The 18,534-nt window shown below is 37.1% G+C and overlaps 1 protein-coding gene across 1 annotated transcript in view; it reads left to right on the top strand.

The window, feature by feature from the left end:
- The window catches only part of il17rd (interleukin 17 receptor D), a 33,886-nt gene that overhangs the window by 2,468 nt on the left and 12,884 nt on the right, over nucleotides 1-18,534 (top strand). Inside the window, exons 2-3 of the mRNA XM_055050130.1 lie at nucleotides 10,756-10,810; nucleotides 16,620-16,742. Coding sequence (XP_054906105.1) covers nucleotides 10,756-10,810; nucleotides 16,620-16,742 — 178 coding nt within the window. The remainder of the gene's footprint in view (nucleotides 1-10,755; nucleotides 10,811-16,619; nucleotides 16,743-18,534) is intronic.

The raw sequence follows: 18,534 nt of genomic DNA, 5'->3' as shown, positions 1-18,534 counted from the left end.
TAAGGATGAAGTGTTTATCTGCCATCATCGATGGCTGTGCTAGTTGGAGGGAGTATCAGAGGCACCACAAGGAATTATGATTGACAACGCTAAGACCTCCTTCCTGGCTCTGATTGGTTATTTCCAGTTAGCACTGGGAGAAGGCAGAGGAGCTTAGTTTTTATCAGAACTTATGTGTCTCTAACCAAGCGGTCGCTACCTGGTAATAGTTTCAACAAATCTGTAAGAGTTCTTTTTTTAAAAAAAAAAAAAAAACTTAAATACTGCAGTTTTAAGAATTCCTAAAACTTTAATGAATTAAAATGTATTGATCTTTTAGGGAGTGCACTGGTGGTATAATGCCATTATGAATTTTTTGGTTGAAAATAGTCTCAAAACAACAATATTATTGTATTTGCAATAACTACTGGGACAATTCATTGTCCGAAAACATATGTTATTGTGACGGACCTAAACATACAGCCACAAACCTATGGTGTGAATATGTGTTTTATTAATACACAGATATTCTATTATTTAGAAAATATGAATTATCATCATAATTAGTTGGACAAGTGACTGTTATTGACGTGCATTTCAGAATAGTCAGAGGCGGTCTCATTCCGCTAACATGCTAACCTTTTCTTTGACGCTTCAACATTTTTGATAACTTTGAGAACATTTAGCGTCCACAAAATGTATTTTTCTGGATAAATTTTAAAGTACTACTTTGCTGTGTTTTTAACTTTAACTTGAATAAAGTTCAACATTCAGGTAAATCAGTCTTATTTATTAACTTAATTCTTCATGTGCTTCAATATTAGCACGGCAGTGTTAGCGTCCGCTAAGCACTGTATTGGTGTAGCACTTTAGCGTTAGCGGAATTATGCTTATGATTAATTATTTAGGGTTAGCTTAGCTAGGTTTTTAGTTTAGCGATGCCCACCATTGAGGATTATGTTTTAATTCCTTTAAAGCTAGAACTTTACCATACGCTTCAGCATTAGCATTTTAGCGCTAGCTTCTGCTAAGGACATGTTGGTTTAGCATTAGCAGAGCTAATGTTTATGCTAGTGCTTTAGTATTAGCGATGCCCACCACTAAGGACTATGTTGTAATTCCTAAGCTGCAGCTTTTGCTTTTTATGATAAGTGTTTTACTTGATTTAATTTGTTTTAAAGTGCACACAGATGAGTTTGTATGTTATGGGCCTTAGAAAGAAATTCAAAATCTGAATCAGCAGCGGGTGAAAGCCTAGTGAATGCAAACCGACAGTGCAACTGGAGCTGATTTCCAGTTTCTTTTTAAGGTTATTTCTTTTATTGCACTGTGAATGCAACAGAATGGAAAACTCTCCCAGAAGTCTGAACCTTCAGAAGCTCCCGCAGCTGCAGTAAACCTCCAGCAGAGCCTGGAGGAAACCATAGACCACAGTGGGTCATCAGGAACATTTGGTCTGTACTGCAGAAAAACATCTGTCTCTAAAGTCACAAAATCACCTTTAGGGTTTTTTGTTTCATCATAAACCAATATTCACTAAATGTAAGGAAACCTCAAACTTAAATTCAAGCATTCTAAAGCAAACAGATTCTAGAAACTAAAAATCATCCCGTAAATCTGACGTATGAGCAGTTCCTGTGCTCTGGACAGAGAGAAGAGAAGAAGGTGGTAAAACCATAAAAATGGAGGCTGGGGTACAAAAGCACAGCGTGTTTTGAAGGAAGAAGTGCTGTTCGGGTCACATTTAAAGGGCTCATAAAAGCTGAGTTCAAGTGAATGGCTGATTGCTGGAGGTGTGTGAAGACAACAGGATGTGACGTCACCTGCAAATGGACCAACAATTAAATAAAATTTAGAACTCACTGAATGAACATGTCAAATTAGTGGTATTTGACTTATTTGTTCATCAAATAAAAAATATTCAGCTTAATTAATTGTTTTCCATACAGTTAAATTGGAATGACATGCACATTTTAAATCAGCTGACATTTTCACATATTTCCTGGTTTTACTCATTTTTGCTGAATTGATTTGATACAGTTGTAAACCTGTAGTTTAGAGTCTAATAATTAATATTAATTATTGTATTTGATGAAATCATCTTTCTCTGTGAGAGGAAAATGTATTTTATTATTATTTATATAATATATTTCTTTATATCCTTGGATCAAGCCAAGTGACAGTTTTCCCAGATTGAACAACTTAAATGTTCTTAGGCTTTAACAATATTTCAGCAACAATAGTCTCTTTTTTTTTTCCTGCTGCCTTCTTGAACTTAACGAAGCGACCACATGAACCGGTTCTCCACCTGCTGGTTCTGGTTCTGGTTGAAGTGTTTGGTTTCCTGTAGAGCAGAGCACAATGAATCTCGTTCCCAGCTGCAGTCCAAGACAAAGGAGCGGAACAACAGAGCGGTGGAGAGGCGGCTGAATGACTTGGAGTTCGGCAGAAGAAAGACTTAGCTGGACAGAAACGACTGAATCTTTCAAAATAAAACTCCCCCCACTGCTGATTGCATTTTAATGGGTTTCCCTTGAAACAGAAATCTTAATTAATGTCAGTTAGTTGATTGATTAATCTGATTTAATTATTAGTCATGTTTAGTCATCCCTGAGATTAAAGTGGTGATTGAAATAATTTTCATCCTCACTTTTTATTGGCCATATAATTGGGCGATCTTAAGAAAATAAATTTGCTTAATGGAAACACGGCAATTTAAAAAAGAAAAGTTCAATAAGTTTTTGGACTATCTGGGTTTGGGTTTGTACATTCAATAGAAACCCATAGTTTCAATGGTTTCTCTGGAAACTATGGATTTTGATGGTTTCAGTGGAAACCAATAGTTGAAATTACAGGTTTAGTTAGTTTCCATTGAATTGGAATTGAGCCATATTTTATTGACCAGAAATAAGGGCAGTACGATTTCTGTGACAGAAATGTCGCATCAAAAAAGTGTGATTTTTTTTTTTTGGACATGATGTAATGCACTATTAAAAATACAAAATCTTACCAAGTATCTTTGGTTTAGTTTCTAGTTCAATTATCTTAGTGCATTTGAAACAAGACTAAACTAACATATAAGTGACTATAAGTGATAAGAGCTTGTTTTAAGTAAACAATTACTACAATTACTTCTTCCAATGGCAGATTATTTTACTTAACATTGGAAAAATATCTTGTTTAAATATCAAGACATTTATTGTAATTTCATAAGTGAAATAATCTGCCCATGGAACAAGCAATTTCTCATAAGAATAAAGAATTATTTACTCAAAACAAGACCCTAGATGTTGCTGAAACGTTACTTGTAAGTCAGTGTTAGGTTTGGATGCACTGACATATTAGCACTAATATTTCAGATTTTGTGGGGTTTTTTGGTGCGGCGCCTGAAGGTCTCTATCATTAGCAGATAATGGTAACATATCTCAATAAGAGCAACGAGATGTTTGTATGAATAGATGAAAAATTATTGGAGAAATCAATTCGAACCTGTGAATTGGTTTTTGTTTTAAAAATGTAGCTTTTCCTGCTGAATATCGCTGATAAAGATTTTCCTGCGTAGCTCACAGCGGACGAACATGTTGGGTTTTTATGGGGAAATACTCAGGTTGCTTTTAAAGAAACATATTTTTTCCCTGCTTAAGCAGTGAAGTTTGTCCCAAAGCCGTCCAGAAGGACAGGGTGATGGATCCTTCCTTTCTACCACATCTGCTGAAGCGATCACATGCGTCTCCGTGGAGGAAAACCAGGAAATCTTTCTGCTTCCTCCACATCCTTGTCTGGATTTGTCATCCTTGTCGTTCTGCGGCGTCGTTTTGAATCGCGTCTCGTCGCCTTCCAGGGCCTCGGTGTGTTTTTGGCATCAGGGGGGAATCCGAGGTCGTCACGCCCGGATGGGCGGCCGATGCGAAACACGTGTCTTTTGTAGCGATGGAAACCAGGATGAAATCAGATGCTCCTCCTCTGAGGCTCAAAACAAGCAGAGTGGAGGATTTTGTTCCAGTTTCTACAGGATTTCTGAAGAAAAAAATAATAATTCTGCTCCTCTAACCAGGTAGCATCCTCAAGGTCCCTTTGCTAAAGTGCTTTTAGGATATATTTTGGTTAGTTATCTTTATTAAAAGCCTTCAGCCAACTTTAAATTTCAGGGTTTTCTCCATTTTTTTTAACAGTGGTGAGCTGACACAATGCTGCTGATTAAAGAACATTATCAGACCTTATAAATGTTTCATTAAGCATGAAAGTCAAATTACATTAATTAACTCCTCTGCTGCCATTCAAATGTCACCGTTATGGTCATAAAATCAGGCTTGAACTAAAAATGCATCCAACTTAACCTTCCTCAGGCTCCTTTCCTTCTTTCACCTCGACTCCAAACTGTTAAAATTTAAAATTACAAATTTAAAATCACACATCATTTACATTACACAAGAAAATTACAGGAAGCAAACAAAGCAATTATTTTATCAAAACAATCTAAAAGCAGAATATTTTAGTGAAACATATCAATCAGTAACTCAGTCGTTACGTGGAGTCTTCACTCAGAGTTGGTAGAAACTTGTTACTCAATTGCATTTATTTAAGTAACTTTTTTAATGTACCTTCAGGAGTATTTCTACTCTGCTGTACTTTTTACTTTTCTTGAGTTATTTGAGTAAAATGTATGGATTTTCCACCCACTGAATGAAAAACAACCAAACACACACCTGCAGCTTTTGTTAAAGTTTAATTAGTTTTTGATTGAAAGAAACTAATTTTGAAAAAAAAATGTTTGATTTTATTTTTTGTTACTTGTATTAATTTTTGTTGTTTTTGCCTTTAAAATACCAAACTTTCCACTTAACTTTTTAACTTGGTCTCTCTCATCATATTTTCTTTAAATATTAAGCGATTATCAGTACATCAGTACCGAATACTTTTCTACTCTTAGTTGAGTATATTTCTTTATTCTCTGCCCTCCTTTGGTTATCACCTGCAGAGGAAACCCAGGTGTTACCTGCAGGTCATGTGACTCGTCTGTTTGCAGAGCGGCCAGGACTTGTCTTGACTCCTGTCTTTGTGATAAGAGTGAAGCAAGTGAAAAGCTTTTTTAAAGGACAAACCTTCACAGTGGGATCAGAGTGGCTCCTCTGGGGTGAGGAGGAGGAGGAGGAGAAAGAGGAGGAGGAAGGAGGCGGGTGCTGGGTGGGGGGGTCATTGAGGAGCAGTCATGCAGGAGGAGGAAGCTGCAGGTTTTGTTCCTGCGGTGGGAAATCTCTGGTTGGCTGCTCCTGAACACATGCTCACACACAGCGCCGGCTTTGTTGCTCCGCGCTCCAGCTTGGAGATTATTCCTCCAGCATTCACTGCAGATCTGAGATCAGCTGATAGGAGAAGAGTTAAAGTCTGTATGTGGTGCTCAAAGTTCAGCTCTGTGTGTTTTTTAAATGTGATCAAAATGTTGATTTTCTGATTGATTACAACTCAAACTGAAAGCAGGAAAGTCTGCACTTTGCATATTAGTTAATAAAGTGAATATATTTAGCATTATTTCTCCTTTGAGGAGGAAAACTTCAAGAAAATTGGAGCTTAGAGACATCTGAAACCAGCACCCTACAGAGATATTTAAAAGCTCTCTGTAATGCACGAGTCTAGTCACTTTCGTTAGATGAAATAAATAAAAACAGGAATTAATGGGGAAAAAATATAATTGGAATATAAAACTTTTAAGGTCAAATTACGGCACTCCATACTCTATGCTAGGCTAGTCCACAAAATGGCGACAGCAAAATTTTATTTATTTAACCCTCTCAGGTTCAAATTACTTGCAAAGACTAGCTAAGTAGCACTGAGCTGTTGCAAATCTGCAACATCTGCATGGAGAGGGTTAAAATAAGCTCATATTTTTTGCTGAAGTCACTTGTTAGCTAGTTTAGTCTTATTTTAAATCCACCAAGATATTTGCATAGGAAACCAGACCAAACTAGAAGCTTTTTATGAAAATCAAGGAGTTATTGACTTAAAACAAGTTGCTAAAAAGTTATAAGTGAGTTAGTTTTGTCTTACTTCAAGAGTACAAAGGCATTTGCACTAAACTAGACCAAAACTATTTGGTAAGGATTTGTGTTTCTTCACTTCGGTTAATTAATGAAAGCAGTTTTTCTCTGATAAACAGGATCCTGACAGGAGTTGGTGTGTGACTGATGATTCCCGCTGCAGGTTTCCTTAATCCAGCTTTAATCCCGCCTCTCTCTGCCCGTTTACGCTGATTAAAGGTCAGACGGGAATTTGTTTCTCCCCACATCTGGAACTGGTCCGGTCACTCTAAACAAAACGAGGGAGAGCAGAAGTCTGTTACGTGAACCTTAAAAAGCTGTAATTGAAGGAGTTCCTGTTTAATCAGATTCCAGCATCTCTTCTTTCCCCGCGGGCGTTCAGATTACCTCTCCCTCTGTTTCCTCCAGTCCTTCCACCGCTCCTCCCTCTGGTTTGATTAATTGCAGTTTTAGCTAAGTGAGGCTGCAATTAGCTGTCTGATTACAACGGGAGCCGAGTTTGAGTCTGTGTGGCTCGGGGATTCCCAGGGGAAACTCTTTCTTCTCTGATCTTTTGTTTTTTTGGGATTTTTTTTGCTGTGTTTATGTTGTCCTTATGTCCTTTTTAGAAAGTGGATTTTTGCAGGGAAATCAGCAGGAGGTCGGACAGCTGCTCCATTTAACTTAACTTTTCATCGTTTGCCATTTTTTCTCTGGCATTTTTGCTTCTTTTATTGTCATGCAGCGGTTCGCTGATGTGTCTCTGTCTGCTTGGCCCCAGGGCTTTGGAGCCAGATGGAGCTAAAACAGTAATTACTCGTTAAAAACAACACCTGGGAACAGGAAAGAAGAAAACTCTTTCTCTGTCTGTTGGATTCTGCACTGCAAAAGCACAAAATCTTACCAAGTAGTTTTGGTACAGTTTAGTGAAAATATCTTGGTACACTTGACATAAGACAAAACTAACTTACAACATATATAAACTTGTTTTAAGTCAATAATTCCTTATTATTGATCTAAAAGTTCTTGCTTTAATTTGGAAAAAATGTCTTGAAATAATCTGTCAGTGAGCTAAAACTTTTACATCAATATTAAGGAAAGGAATAATTTGGTTTTAACTTGTCAGCATTTCTTGTTAAGTTTGTCTAATTTCAGGTTCACTAAGATATTTGCACAGAAAACTAAGCCAAAAAACTTGGTTAAAGTTTATGTTTTTGCAGTGAAATCGGACATTTTTTCTTAGTTAGCCAGACAAAAACTAAAAATCTGATTTTTTTTTTTTCCCCTCTGGTGATTGAAAGCAACCTTGATGAAAACTTTCATTTTGTTTGGTAAATGCAGTTAAGAAGCTGCACTGCAAAAGCAAACATCTTTCCAACCATTTTAGTCAAGTTTTTGGGATAAATATCTTATTTTGCTTTTCAGCAGGATATGAGTTTATTTGTAAGCCAATAATTCTTTAATACTGATGGAAAATTATTACTGCTAACACTTTCATTTCCAGTTTCATTTGCCAATGAAATTGGTAACTTGGTAAGCAGTTATTAACTTGAAACTTATTCTGCTGAAAAGTTACTAAGTTAGCATTGTCTTATTTCAAGTGTACTAAGACATTTACAATAGAAACTAGACCAAAAATACTTGGTTAGATATTCTGTTTTTGCAGTGCAAAACTTCTTTAAGGATCAATTAGATTTTTCAATTTGAAACAAAAGTTCAAATTTCTGTTTTTGTGATGTGAATATTCAGCATTGAAACTTAATTTTGAACTGGGGGGGGGGCAGGAAATGTCACTGGCTCAGAATAAGAGTTGCTTTGGGTGAAGTTTGGTGTGCGAACTCTCACCTTCCCCCTCAGACTAAAGTCGTTAAGTATTATTCGTCTTCAGGAAGCTGGTAATTGCTGTGGGAGGAAGGGTTCTGTGTAACAAACACTTGCATTAAGACAGACAGACAGCGGCAGCGTTTCCTCCTTGTTCGTGTGATTGAAGCTCCATGTTGCCCCAGTGGGGGTCCGAACACACACGGCTCCAGCCAATAGCAGCCTTTTGTGACAGAATGAAAGCTTTTTGATTGCAACAGTCAAAAACTCTGGCAAGAATCTGATTTAAACTTTGAAGAGGAGGAGAAAATAACTGAAAAGGAGGAATAAAGTTACTTCTCACTTTATGCAGTTTCTGTCTTTACCTGTAGGGAAACAGCAGATCTCCTCCAGATTTCCTAAAGCAAGCTTTATTATTGTTCTTACTGTTTCTTATTGGAGATGGTTGCAGCAGGAAAACGCGACCCATACCTGGCAGTCTCAGTGGCTTGGTACAGAAACTCCCAGAAACTCAAACATGTTCCATATGTGGAACTAAAACACATTTTCACAGAGTCTGAACGGTTAGAACGCATTTTATCTGCTTTTTAGCCCCGTTAAGCTCACTTTAATGCAACTCCGGTCCGTTTGCCCAGAAAGTCCGGTTTGTTTTATGAGCTGCGAATACGTAATCCAACTGAGGTGGATCAAAACGCGCTGTGCATCCCAGAACAGAACATGGAGAAGCAGCATTCAGCTTCTACGCACCACAAATCTGGAACAAACTCCCAGAAAACTGCAAAACAGCCGAAACACTGAGTTACTTTAGAACACCTGGTTAGATTTGCTTTTGAAACTATATAAATGAAACATTATTGAACAGTATGATGTGCAATGATGACTAAATGTAATGTTTCAGTGAATTTCTATGTTTGTTTTTATGATGCAAAGCATTTCGAAATGTCTTGTTGCTACACAAATAAACTCGTCGTCTTTCGCCAAAGACGAAAGAGAAAAGAGAAATCCTCCAATCATGTCATTTCCTTTGCTGGTTCTTGGTTCCTGTTCACAATTCTGGTGCAGAAATACATCTTACTTATTTACGCCGCTGTTGATCGTAATGTTCTTGGTCACATTTTTTAGAAAAGTGGCATTAAAGCCAACTTATTGGTGAGAATCATCAACAATGTTTGTTTCCCAGGGGAAAAAACTTCCCTGCATTGTAATTAACCCTCTCAGTTCATGCTGCCAGTGGGACATCAGGGCATACAGCCGTATGTAAAACCTGAGGGTCAAAGGTCAACCCAGCAGTGCAGGCATGCTGAAGGCAACGTCTAAAAAATATTAAAAAGTGTTTGAGGACTTCCAAATGACCAGTAAATATTTTTATAGCATTTGTTGACCTGACTTCTTCAAAGTTGATGGTCAGGAGTTGAGTTTGGGCTTTAGTTTAGTTTGAGGAATGCAGGGTGCCAATGAAGGTTTTCACAAGTACGTAATTACCAGCAGATGTGTATGTGTTTGTATGGACGGGTTGTTGTGGTACAGTGGCTGCTAATAAGCACGCTACACCTCCTATAGCATCCACTCACACACAGCTGGGGTTCGACCTTATTGCTTTCAGGTGTGTATTTGTGGTTCTTGCATGTGGCCACAGCCTGACACCTCTAACGAGACTGAAAGTGGAAAGTTGTATGTGTAGGACAACATAAAAGGCAATGTGAGAGCTATAAATTTGGTAGACCTTTGTTGAAATATGCCTGAAGGGATAATATGTTTTTGTGCAGGAGAGAGAAGAAGGAGTATATGGTAACTTCAGGCTGCAGGGTTGGATGTAGTGATCAATGATGTAGTTTGTATTTTCTTTACAAATTTCCCAATTTTAGACAGGAAAAAGTCATTAAAGTCCACAAACTTTGCATTCCAAACAAAGAAAGTTGATGTTTCTTCATCAACTCTGACCTCAACAGCCAATATGGCTGCCAATTTTGTGAATAAATGCTGCTTATTTACCGTTCTGGCATGGATTGAGCATGTGCCAATATGGTTAAATGGATAAAATGCAGAGAATAAAATGTTTATCAAAGTGTCAATGCTAATAACAGAACGACAATGAAATCCCTCTGGCTTTGCAACTGACTAGAATACTGTTAAGTTAGGAGTGACCTTCCAAAGCTGTAGAAGCTACTGGGAAAGTATAAAAATGATTTAATTGGTAAATATGATGACACACTTTAGAAACACACATTACAAATTAAAATGCATTCCTTATGCATTTGTTTTTATTTAGTTTTTAAATGTAGTGGGAAAAGATGTGTGGATGTAGGTTTATTTAATCTATAAGCCATTTTTAAAATGTGTCTCTATATCATTTGATTTTCATCTTTAATTTTCATTAAGTGTATTATTTCTTTTATTCTTTTTGGAGTTAGCATAAGCAGTTAGCTAATTTATTTAACAGCAGTCTTCTTATACCAACAGCTTATGCTAACCACAGGCTGCCTTTAATAACAGCTAGCTAATTAAGCTAACAACAAGAAGCATTTGCTAGCTAATTAAGCTAACAACAAGAAGCATTTGCTAGCTAATTAAGCTAACAACAAGAAGCATTTGCTAGCTAATTAAGCTAACAACAAGAAGCATTTGCTAGCTAATTAAGCTAACAAGAAGGTACATTTAATAACTGGTTACATGTTTACGGAACCATTGTCTTATCCCTGGTCATAAAAACCAGATAAATATTGAACTACAGATGAGAAGAAACCTTATCTGCTCTGACTTCACGCTTCACCTAAACGTCGTGATGCTTTATGGTGTGAAGCTGGATATTTTTATTAAAATGGGTTCATGTTCTCTTTTAAGGTATTGGCATGAAGGGTGTAATCCTAGATATAAACTGGGAGCTTTGATTTACTCATTTTACCATTTTTAAGTTTAAATTGTCTCTGTTTCTGTCTTGCAGGTGCAGTCTGCTGCAGAGGGAGTTCGTAAATTGTTCGTCACCTTCAAGACTGACAGTGAGTTTTTCTCTGAACTGAATGACTGATTTATCTTGATTTTGATTTTGGTGAATTGGCTGTGCCTATTTGTGGTTCACTACTAATTTTAACAACACAAGAGAGTAGTTGCCTACAGTGCCCCCTTGTGGTGTGAACTCAGCATGATGTGCAGCAGGTAATTGGTTCTAAACACATTTATGGTCTTGGCAGCATGTATTTGTGCTGAAAAAATTTCCTTTTAACGTTAGCAATCCTGCAAAAATCTCATTTGGTGTTTTTGAGTTTTTTATGTTAAGAAGTTTTAATCTGGATTAAGAGTGCATTCACACCGACCTTTAGTTAGTTAAATTTTACTTAAACCTAACGTTTAGTCTGCTTTAATAAAACTCTAGTTTGTTTTTCTAGAAAGTGATCTAACTCTGGTCTGCATTCAAATGGAAGTGAACTGTAGCACAGGGCATTCTGGGTAAATACGACCAAAACACTGCACGCATCAGCAGGAAAAACGGCTTGTGATATTTAGTCAAAAACAAAAGAGAAATCCTACAGCGAGAAAATCTGACGCCACTCCATTACTGTTTCCTTCAGGGGTTCTTGGTGCAGCGCCCCCCACAGGTTAGGAAGGCAACATGTTTTTTTAAAAGAGTTTGGATTGTTTGACATTGCAGTATGAAAAAGAACCAGAACAGCTGAAAATGTAAGAAATGTTGTGACTTTAGTCCCACATTATTATTGTGTCTGGTGGTCACTAAAATTAGGATAGATTTCATCCTTCATACCCAAACAGTGTGGATTTCCTCATCTCCTGCTTTTCCCAAAGTCCCTGAAAATTCATCACCAAATGAGATCTACTGCTTTGAGTACATTTTAAAAAATGCATATTTCTAAAAATAAAAAAAATAAGCGTTCAGGCATCATGATTAGATTGTTGCCATTGTCTGTCGTTTTCCTCTATTTTTTAAAAAAGTTCCCCGGTGTCAGCCACTTTTACTTCCCCCATCCGCTGCCTCCTTCATCTTTTGTTCCTTTAACTCGTAAAGTCAAGTTCCTGAGCCGTGGCCAATCCCTGCCTCCTGCTTTTGTCCGTGACCATGAGTGAGGAAAGGCTTTAAAATCTCTTTTTGTACGTCACTTTTTGTGTGTGTGTTTGAATATCTTGGTAGTTTTTAGTGAAGCAAATGCAGCACATATTTATTAATACATTAGACACAGTTTTGTGTGCTTGTGCTGGTCTAAGGCTGGAAGAACATAAAATCTTTCCAACTATTTTTGGTCCTGCTTCTAAAGCAATAAATCTACAGTTTAAGACAAAACTAATTCACAAGTATCTTTTCAGCAAGATGTAGGAGTTTGTTTGAAGCCAGTAATTCTTCAGTATTGATGATGAAATGCTAATTCCACTGGAGACACTTGTCTTGTTGAAGTAAAATAATCTGCCAGTGAAAGTAGCACTTTTTAATATTAATATTAAGAATTTATGGACTTACAACAAACTCCCACATCTTTCTGAGACATTGCCTGTGAAGTAGTTTTGTCTTATTTCAAGTGTGCTAATATTTTTGCACTAAAAATTAGACCAAAAATAGTTTTGTGTTTTTCAGTGCTGCAGGATCTGCATTATATATCCAAATTACTTTGAAGTCCAAAATCTAGAAGTGTTCAAATTCCATGGAGATTTTTATGAATAATAACTGTTCAAAAGTCTTTTTGTTCTTTTAAAAATTGCCTTCATCTAATTTTTTAAAATGTTTTTTGTTTTGTGTTTTCTTATCCACATTGGGTCCCTTTTAGATGAACAGATGTTTTCTAGAGAACATATTTAATTTAATTTTATCCAAATTTGCAGCATCTCTGGGATTATTGAGGGGTCAGAAGGTCATGGGACTTTGAAGTGTTGCTTCTGAGAAATAAAAGTTAAAACCTTTATACTTTGAGGCAAATTAAGGCACTGGAGCGTGTTAGCGTGACAATCCTTCCTGCTTGACACACCTCAGTGGTTCCTCTTCTCCAGCTGGATGGAGGACGTAGGAGGAGAGTCAGGCCTCCTCTCTATAACAAGTGATGTCACGGAGAATATGAAGCGAGAAGACCTTTGACCTCCAGTCGGTTGTTGATGAGCAGTGAATAAATTTAAACCGAGTTGCTGCTGAATCTTAAATTTTATTAACTTTTTTATTAAAATTTGTAAATTTCTTCATTCAAATGTCCTGAAGGCTTTAGTTTCTATCTAAGGAAACCCAGCAGATTGCATCAAGTCATTGACTTTATAGCAATGTCTCCTGCAGAGCATGCATGTAGTGACAGTGGAGAGGAAAATTTCCCCATTGACACAATAAAATCTCCAACAGAATCACAACAAGCGGCCGTCTGGGACGACGAGCAGAGACATAAAAAAGAAACACATGAACTGATGTAGGATTAGTTCTGGTGTTGACAGCTGATGCAGCCAAAGCAGATGAGAGAAAAATAACTGACAGAAAACAAAAAGTTAAAGGAATCCACGATTCGTTGCAACAATCAACCTTACTTAGAAAATATTCATTTTAGATTTAAAAACAATAAAGTAATGAATACAGTAAATAAAAATAACACAATGTGCTCTGTTATGATTGACTAAGCAGCTTATTTTTCAGAGGTTCTGATCCAAAAAAAGCCATTTATGACTTGTCAGGATTTAAAAGAAGAGATTTTAGAGTCATGCAGGTTTTAATGTCCTCTAGACATGCCGGTAATCCACCCAACGGATTGAATCCATCATGGATACATATAACTGAGTATCATCAGCATAATTGTGGATATTTATCTCATATTTCCTGATAATTGGACCAATTGGAAGATTTATTTATTTACATGTGTATTTACAACAAATCTTTCCACTTGAGGGTCACTTGTGGCGTTCCACAGGGCTCTGTGCTTGTATAAATTCTTTCTTTTATAACAAACACAGATCTCAGAGGATGATAATGAGATAATGAGGTTTTTACACATATAGATTTTGAGGAAGAGACAAAGCCTCTCTATCATCCATCTTCTTCTTTCTACCCTGGAAGTTGAATCCCAACTGGAAGGAGAAACAAAAGGAGAAGGAGGGACCCATCTTCATCTTTCACTGAATTCTGTCTCGCAGACTTTGTCTTATGATATAAATCTGAGGACAAAGATTCAATAGGAAGAAGAATAGTGACAAAATCCTTTCCCTTCCTATTAAATTCTATGAAAGATAAGAAGGAGGAGGAAGAGGAGTAGCCAGCTGTGACCTTCTTCCTTCAGGCCTGAAGATGACCCGGCCATGAGGAAGAGGAGCAGTGACTTGTGTCTGAATTCACGCCTCCTTTTTTTGCCTGCATCCTTAGTTTGGTCTTTTTCCTCCAATCCATCTCACTTCATGTGTTATCTCACTATTTTCTGTGTTATAGAAACAAAACTGATGTATGATTTACGTGTTTACGGTTATCGGCAGAAACACTGATTGGCTCGTTTCAGCAGCAGACATGTTACCGAAACTAACAGAAATCATTCATCTGCCATCATTTCTCTAAAAACTTTGACAAAAAAAAATATCAAAAGTCAGATGTTAAATCCATGGTTCCTGGAAAAGCAAGAATGTGAAACATGGACACAAACTGGTAAAAAAGGATGTTTGGTGACCAAATCTTATTACATTTTGGCTTGACTCGTTTAGCTGTTAGATTGACCCTTACTAGCTGGTAACTTGACCCTTATTAGATTTTAGCTTATCTTTATTAACTGTTAGCTCATTAACGTCTAGTTCAAGTTTTTTTACCTTGTAGCTTGACTCTTATTACCTTTTACCTTGACGCTTAATATCATTGGCTTGACTTTTATTATCTGTTAGCTTGAATCTTATGTGTTGTTAGTTTGGCTCTTAGTTTTTGGCCTGACTATTTGCTGATAACTTGAGTCTTATTAGCGTTTAGCTTGACTCTAATTAACTTTTAGTTTGAACCTTTTTTGCTGTTATCTTGAATGTTTTAAGCTTTTGGCTTGCCCTCTGTACTGTTGGCATAATTCTTGTGACCTGTTTTATTAGGTGTTTGATTCCCTTTAAAGTTTCTAAACTTCTAAACTTACATTTAAAAAAATGATGCTACATGTTCAAAGGTCCATGGGTATACCTCAGCACTTTATGGTTCTTAGCGTTTGATAAACTGAGGTGAGCAAACAAACATTATCATCCACATTTTGAAGTGGATGACAACACCAGCCCCTTAGGGAACCAACAGAAACCTCAGAACACATTACAATTTAAAGTTGGGTAATGTTACTTTTCAAGAAGGAGTAAAATAAGCACCATTGATGGTTACTGCCTCAGATGTCAGCTATCTGTTCTCCGGGGAACCTCCCACCCAGAGGCTCAAATCTTAGATGCTGTTTATACAAAACCACCTCAAACCTGCAACAAAGCCGCGGTATCATTAGTTTTCATAAAGCATTGGGGGTAATTCAAAGACATGGCCTCTTGACCCATTAATGCAGAACCAGATATTTTCTTACATGTCCTTTTGTACCAACGAATCAAGAGTTTCATGTGGAGCTCTCAATTTTCTGACTTTGGCTTTACGACAACTACACTACAAAAACACAAAATCTTACTAAGTATTTTTGTTCTAGTTTCCAATATAAATATCTTATTACATTTGAAATGAGACAAAACTAACTCACAAGCAAGATGTGCTAACTTGTTTTAAATCTTCCACTGGCAGATTATTTTATCTATGAATGTGAAAAAAGTCATAAGTGAAATAAATTTCCATTAGAAGCAGTACTTTATTTACCTAAAACAAGCTCGTATGTTGCTAAAAATCTTACGTTTTACATCAAATTTGCTAAAATATTTATATTAGAAACTACACAAAAAATACTTGGTACATTTTTTTTGCAGTGTAGTATGGCACAAATGGCAAGATTTCTTTGTAAATGAATCCTTCAGTGCTATTTATAACCACTGCAACTTTAAAGGGCAAAAATCTCCTGCCTGAAAAAATATTGACAGCTGCTGAGGTATATATTAGGTGTTTATATTTACCATAAAAGGCTGCAGAACAACATGGTTCAAATCAAGCAGATGAAGGGAAATTGAATTGTTAAAATTTTTGTTTCACTGAAAACAGAACTGATGATTTAACAAGTGATTAATGCCAAAACTGTGTACAGAAGCCAAATTGGCCAGTATATCACCTAACCTATTTTGTTTCCTTGAATAAATTCGAATTGGTCTAAACAAAATATGTTCATTGCACATAATAATACTTAGATAATGAGACTTCAGATCAGTTTTGGCCATTGTGAGCTGTTTTATGGCGTCTTGTCACTTTAAATCCAAAGAGCTGTGAATGTTTACCCTCACACATAAAAATGTATGCAAACAGATGCATAATTATACTACTATACATCTTTGAAAAGCAGAAGTAGAGCCTCCTACACAATCAACAAGATTGTAGCAAGTGGCTTCTGGATGGTAAGTCAACAACAAAACATTTGTTTTTGTCAGCAGCCATTTTATAGCGCATAAAGCAGTAGAACCAGCTGAGCAAACATGCTGGAACTCAGTTTGGGATGCCAGGTAAAACTCCAGTGCCCTCTGATTGTGATTTGATCAGGAGGTCTTTGAAGCGGTTTCTTTTCCAGACACTAAAAAACATCAACGTGTTGCCAGAAAACAGCTGGTGGAATGCTATTTTTTAATGTTGTTTTTATGCTTCCAAAAAGTCATTTTTTTCTTAATAGGTTCCCTTTAAGCCATGCAAATATGTTGTCAATAAGTGCTGAGGTATCCTTCTGCTTTTTTTTCACTTTTTGTTTGCAGACTGCTCATTAAGCTACCCACTGGGGAAACACGTGATCCATGAGGTATCCAACGTCTCCTTCAGCCACCTAGCCTGTGACGACCAGGCTGCTGTGGTCGTCCACTGGTCTGCAAGTCCACTAGGTACCGTTTGTCTGCAACTTTTGCAAGTGTCTGTCTGTGTTTACACGAGTCGGGTTGAAAGGTAAAAGACAGACTGCCGAGAGAGGAAAAATAAGATCCTAAACCGCTCAGAGTACTAAGATTACCAAGAACTGTGTGTCCCTTTGATCGGACCTGGAGGCGGAGAGAAAAAAGGATCACATCTCACACAACAATACCACGATTTGACCGTGAAGGAATGTGAGTGTGTGAGTGTGATCCAGGTTTTTATGTCTTCGTGGGGACCTACCATATTTCTGTCTACATTGTGGGGTTGGGGGGACCACTGCTCCATGTGGGGACATTTCCTTGGTCCCCATGAGGGGAAAAGCTGTTTTTGGATTAGGGGTCAGGTATATGATGTTTAGGGTAAGGATTAGGCCGCATAAAATGAATAGAAGTCAATATAAAGTCCCCATAATATATGAAAACACAGCTGTGTGTGTGAGTGTGTGAGAGAGTGTATGGTAAGGCAAACCCTTCTCTCTTTCTCTCTATGACAAACCTGCCTGTTGTTTTCCGGTGGAGGCAGATATCTTCCAGAAAATATCCATGTCACGCTTACATGCACTGCAAAAACACAAAATCTTACCAAGTAGTTCTGCTCTCTTTTGTAATGCAAATGAATGCTGAAAAGTTACTTAGAAGTTACTTTTGTCTTATTTAAAGAGTACTAAAAATTTTGCTTTAGAAATTAATTTAAAAAATTTTGCAGTGTTTTTGTTAAAAAGGCTAGTAAAGTACTAAGTAACTAATCTTTAAATTGGATTTTATAATCAGACAAAACAAAGTTATATGTAAAGTTTGGTATATCAAAGACTAATATACCAAATAAACAACACTTTAAAAAATCTTTTTATGTATTAAACTTTCAATAAAGTAATAATGTGTTGTTATAACAGGGTAATGTACGTAGTTACTCAGTGTTTACTGTGTCTTATTGGTCTTAAAACGTCCAACAGATAGAAAATATTAGAAACATAAAGCTGCTGTGGAAACGAGAAGTGTCACCTCATCAACTGATGAACAGAAAAAAAGATGAGGAAAGTGAATTATGGCAGCGTAGTCAAAATAAAAAGCTCACTTTTGTTTAAAAATGAATGAAAACCTGATCAGAGCGAGAAAGACGCTGCTGCCTTCCTCTCAGTCTGGGAACAACATAAATCTGAGCTCATGTTTCGGCTACTCTGGGGATTTCCTCCTGGCTTTGCTTCATCAGAACTTCATATCTCGCCTGTTGCATTTGATAAGTCTGGACTGTTTAAGGCCAGTTTTTGATAATAATGGCCGTTGGAAATTGATGGCTCAGTGGTTCTGGATGGATTCGGTTTGCCTCTGTCTGCTGCTGCCAGGCTGCATTACTCCAGGGATCAGAACTGAACGGAAATGCCTGATTTCCTTCTGCAGTTTTACTTTTTTTTTTGCACTTGTTTTTCCCGTGTTCGGGAAAAACAAAGCCAATTCATGACTCATCCTCTGTGCACAATGTCAAATCACTCAATGCGGTAAAAATGCATTAGCTGCTGCTGCTAAAATGCAAATTCTACTCAAGTCACAGAGAGAAAAGGAAGAACATGTTTAGGAATCTGCCTCAGGACACAGAAACCTGTCCCTCCACTTTTTCTCTGCCTCTCCTGCAGAGCTAATGGGAAAAACATGTCTGTTGGATGTGAAGGTGTAATTACAAGACAGATGTTTTCAAAGAGGAGGAGATTTAGTTGCGAAGAACGGGGAGGAGGAGGGTGCAAATGGAAGAGGATGGGAGGGGTGAAGA

Source organism: Poeciliopsis prolifica, unplaced genomic scaffold (genome assembly GCF_027474105.1).
Source record: "Poeciliopsis prolifica strain line A6 unplaced genomic scaffold, Auburn_PproV2 SCAFFOLD030, whole genome shotgun sequence".
In the NCBI taxonomy this organism is placed as follows: Eukaryota; Metazoa; Chordata; class Actinopteri; order Cyprinodontiformes; family Poeciliidae; genus Poeciliopsis; species Poeciliopsis prolifica.
Note: the sequence above shows the minus strand (reverse complement) of the source record. Positions and strands in the feature narration are given on the sequence as shown.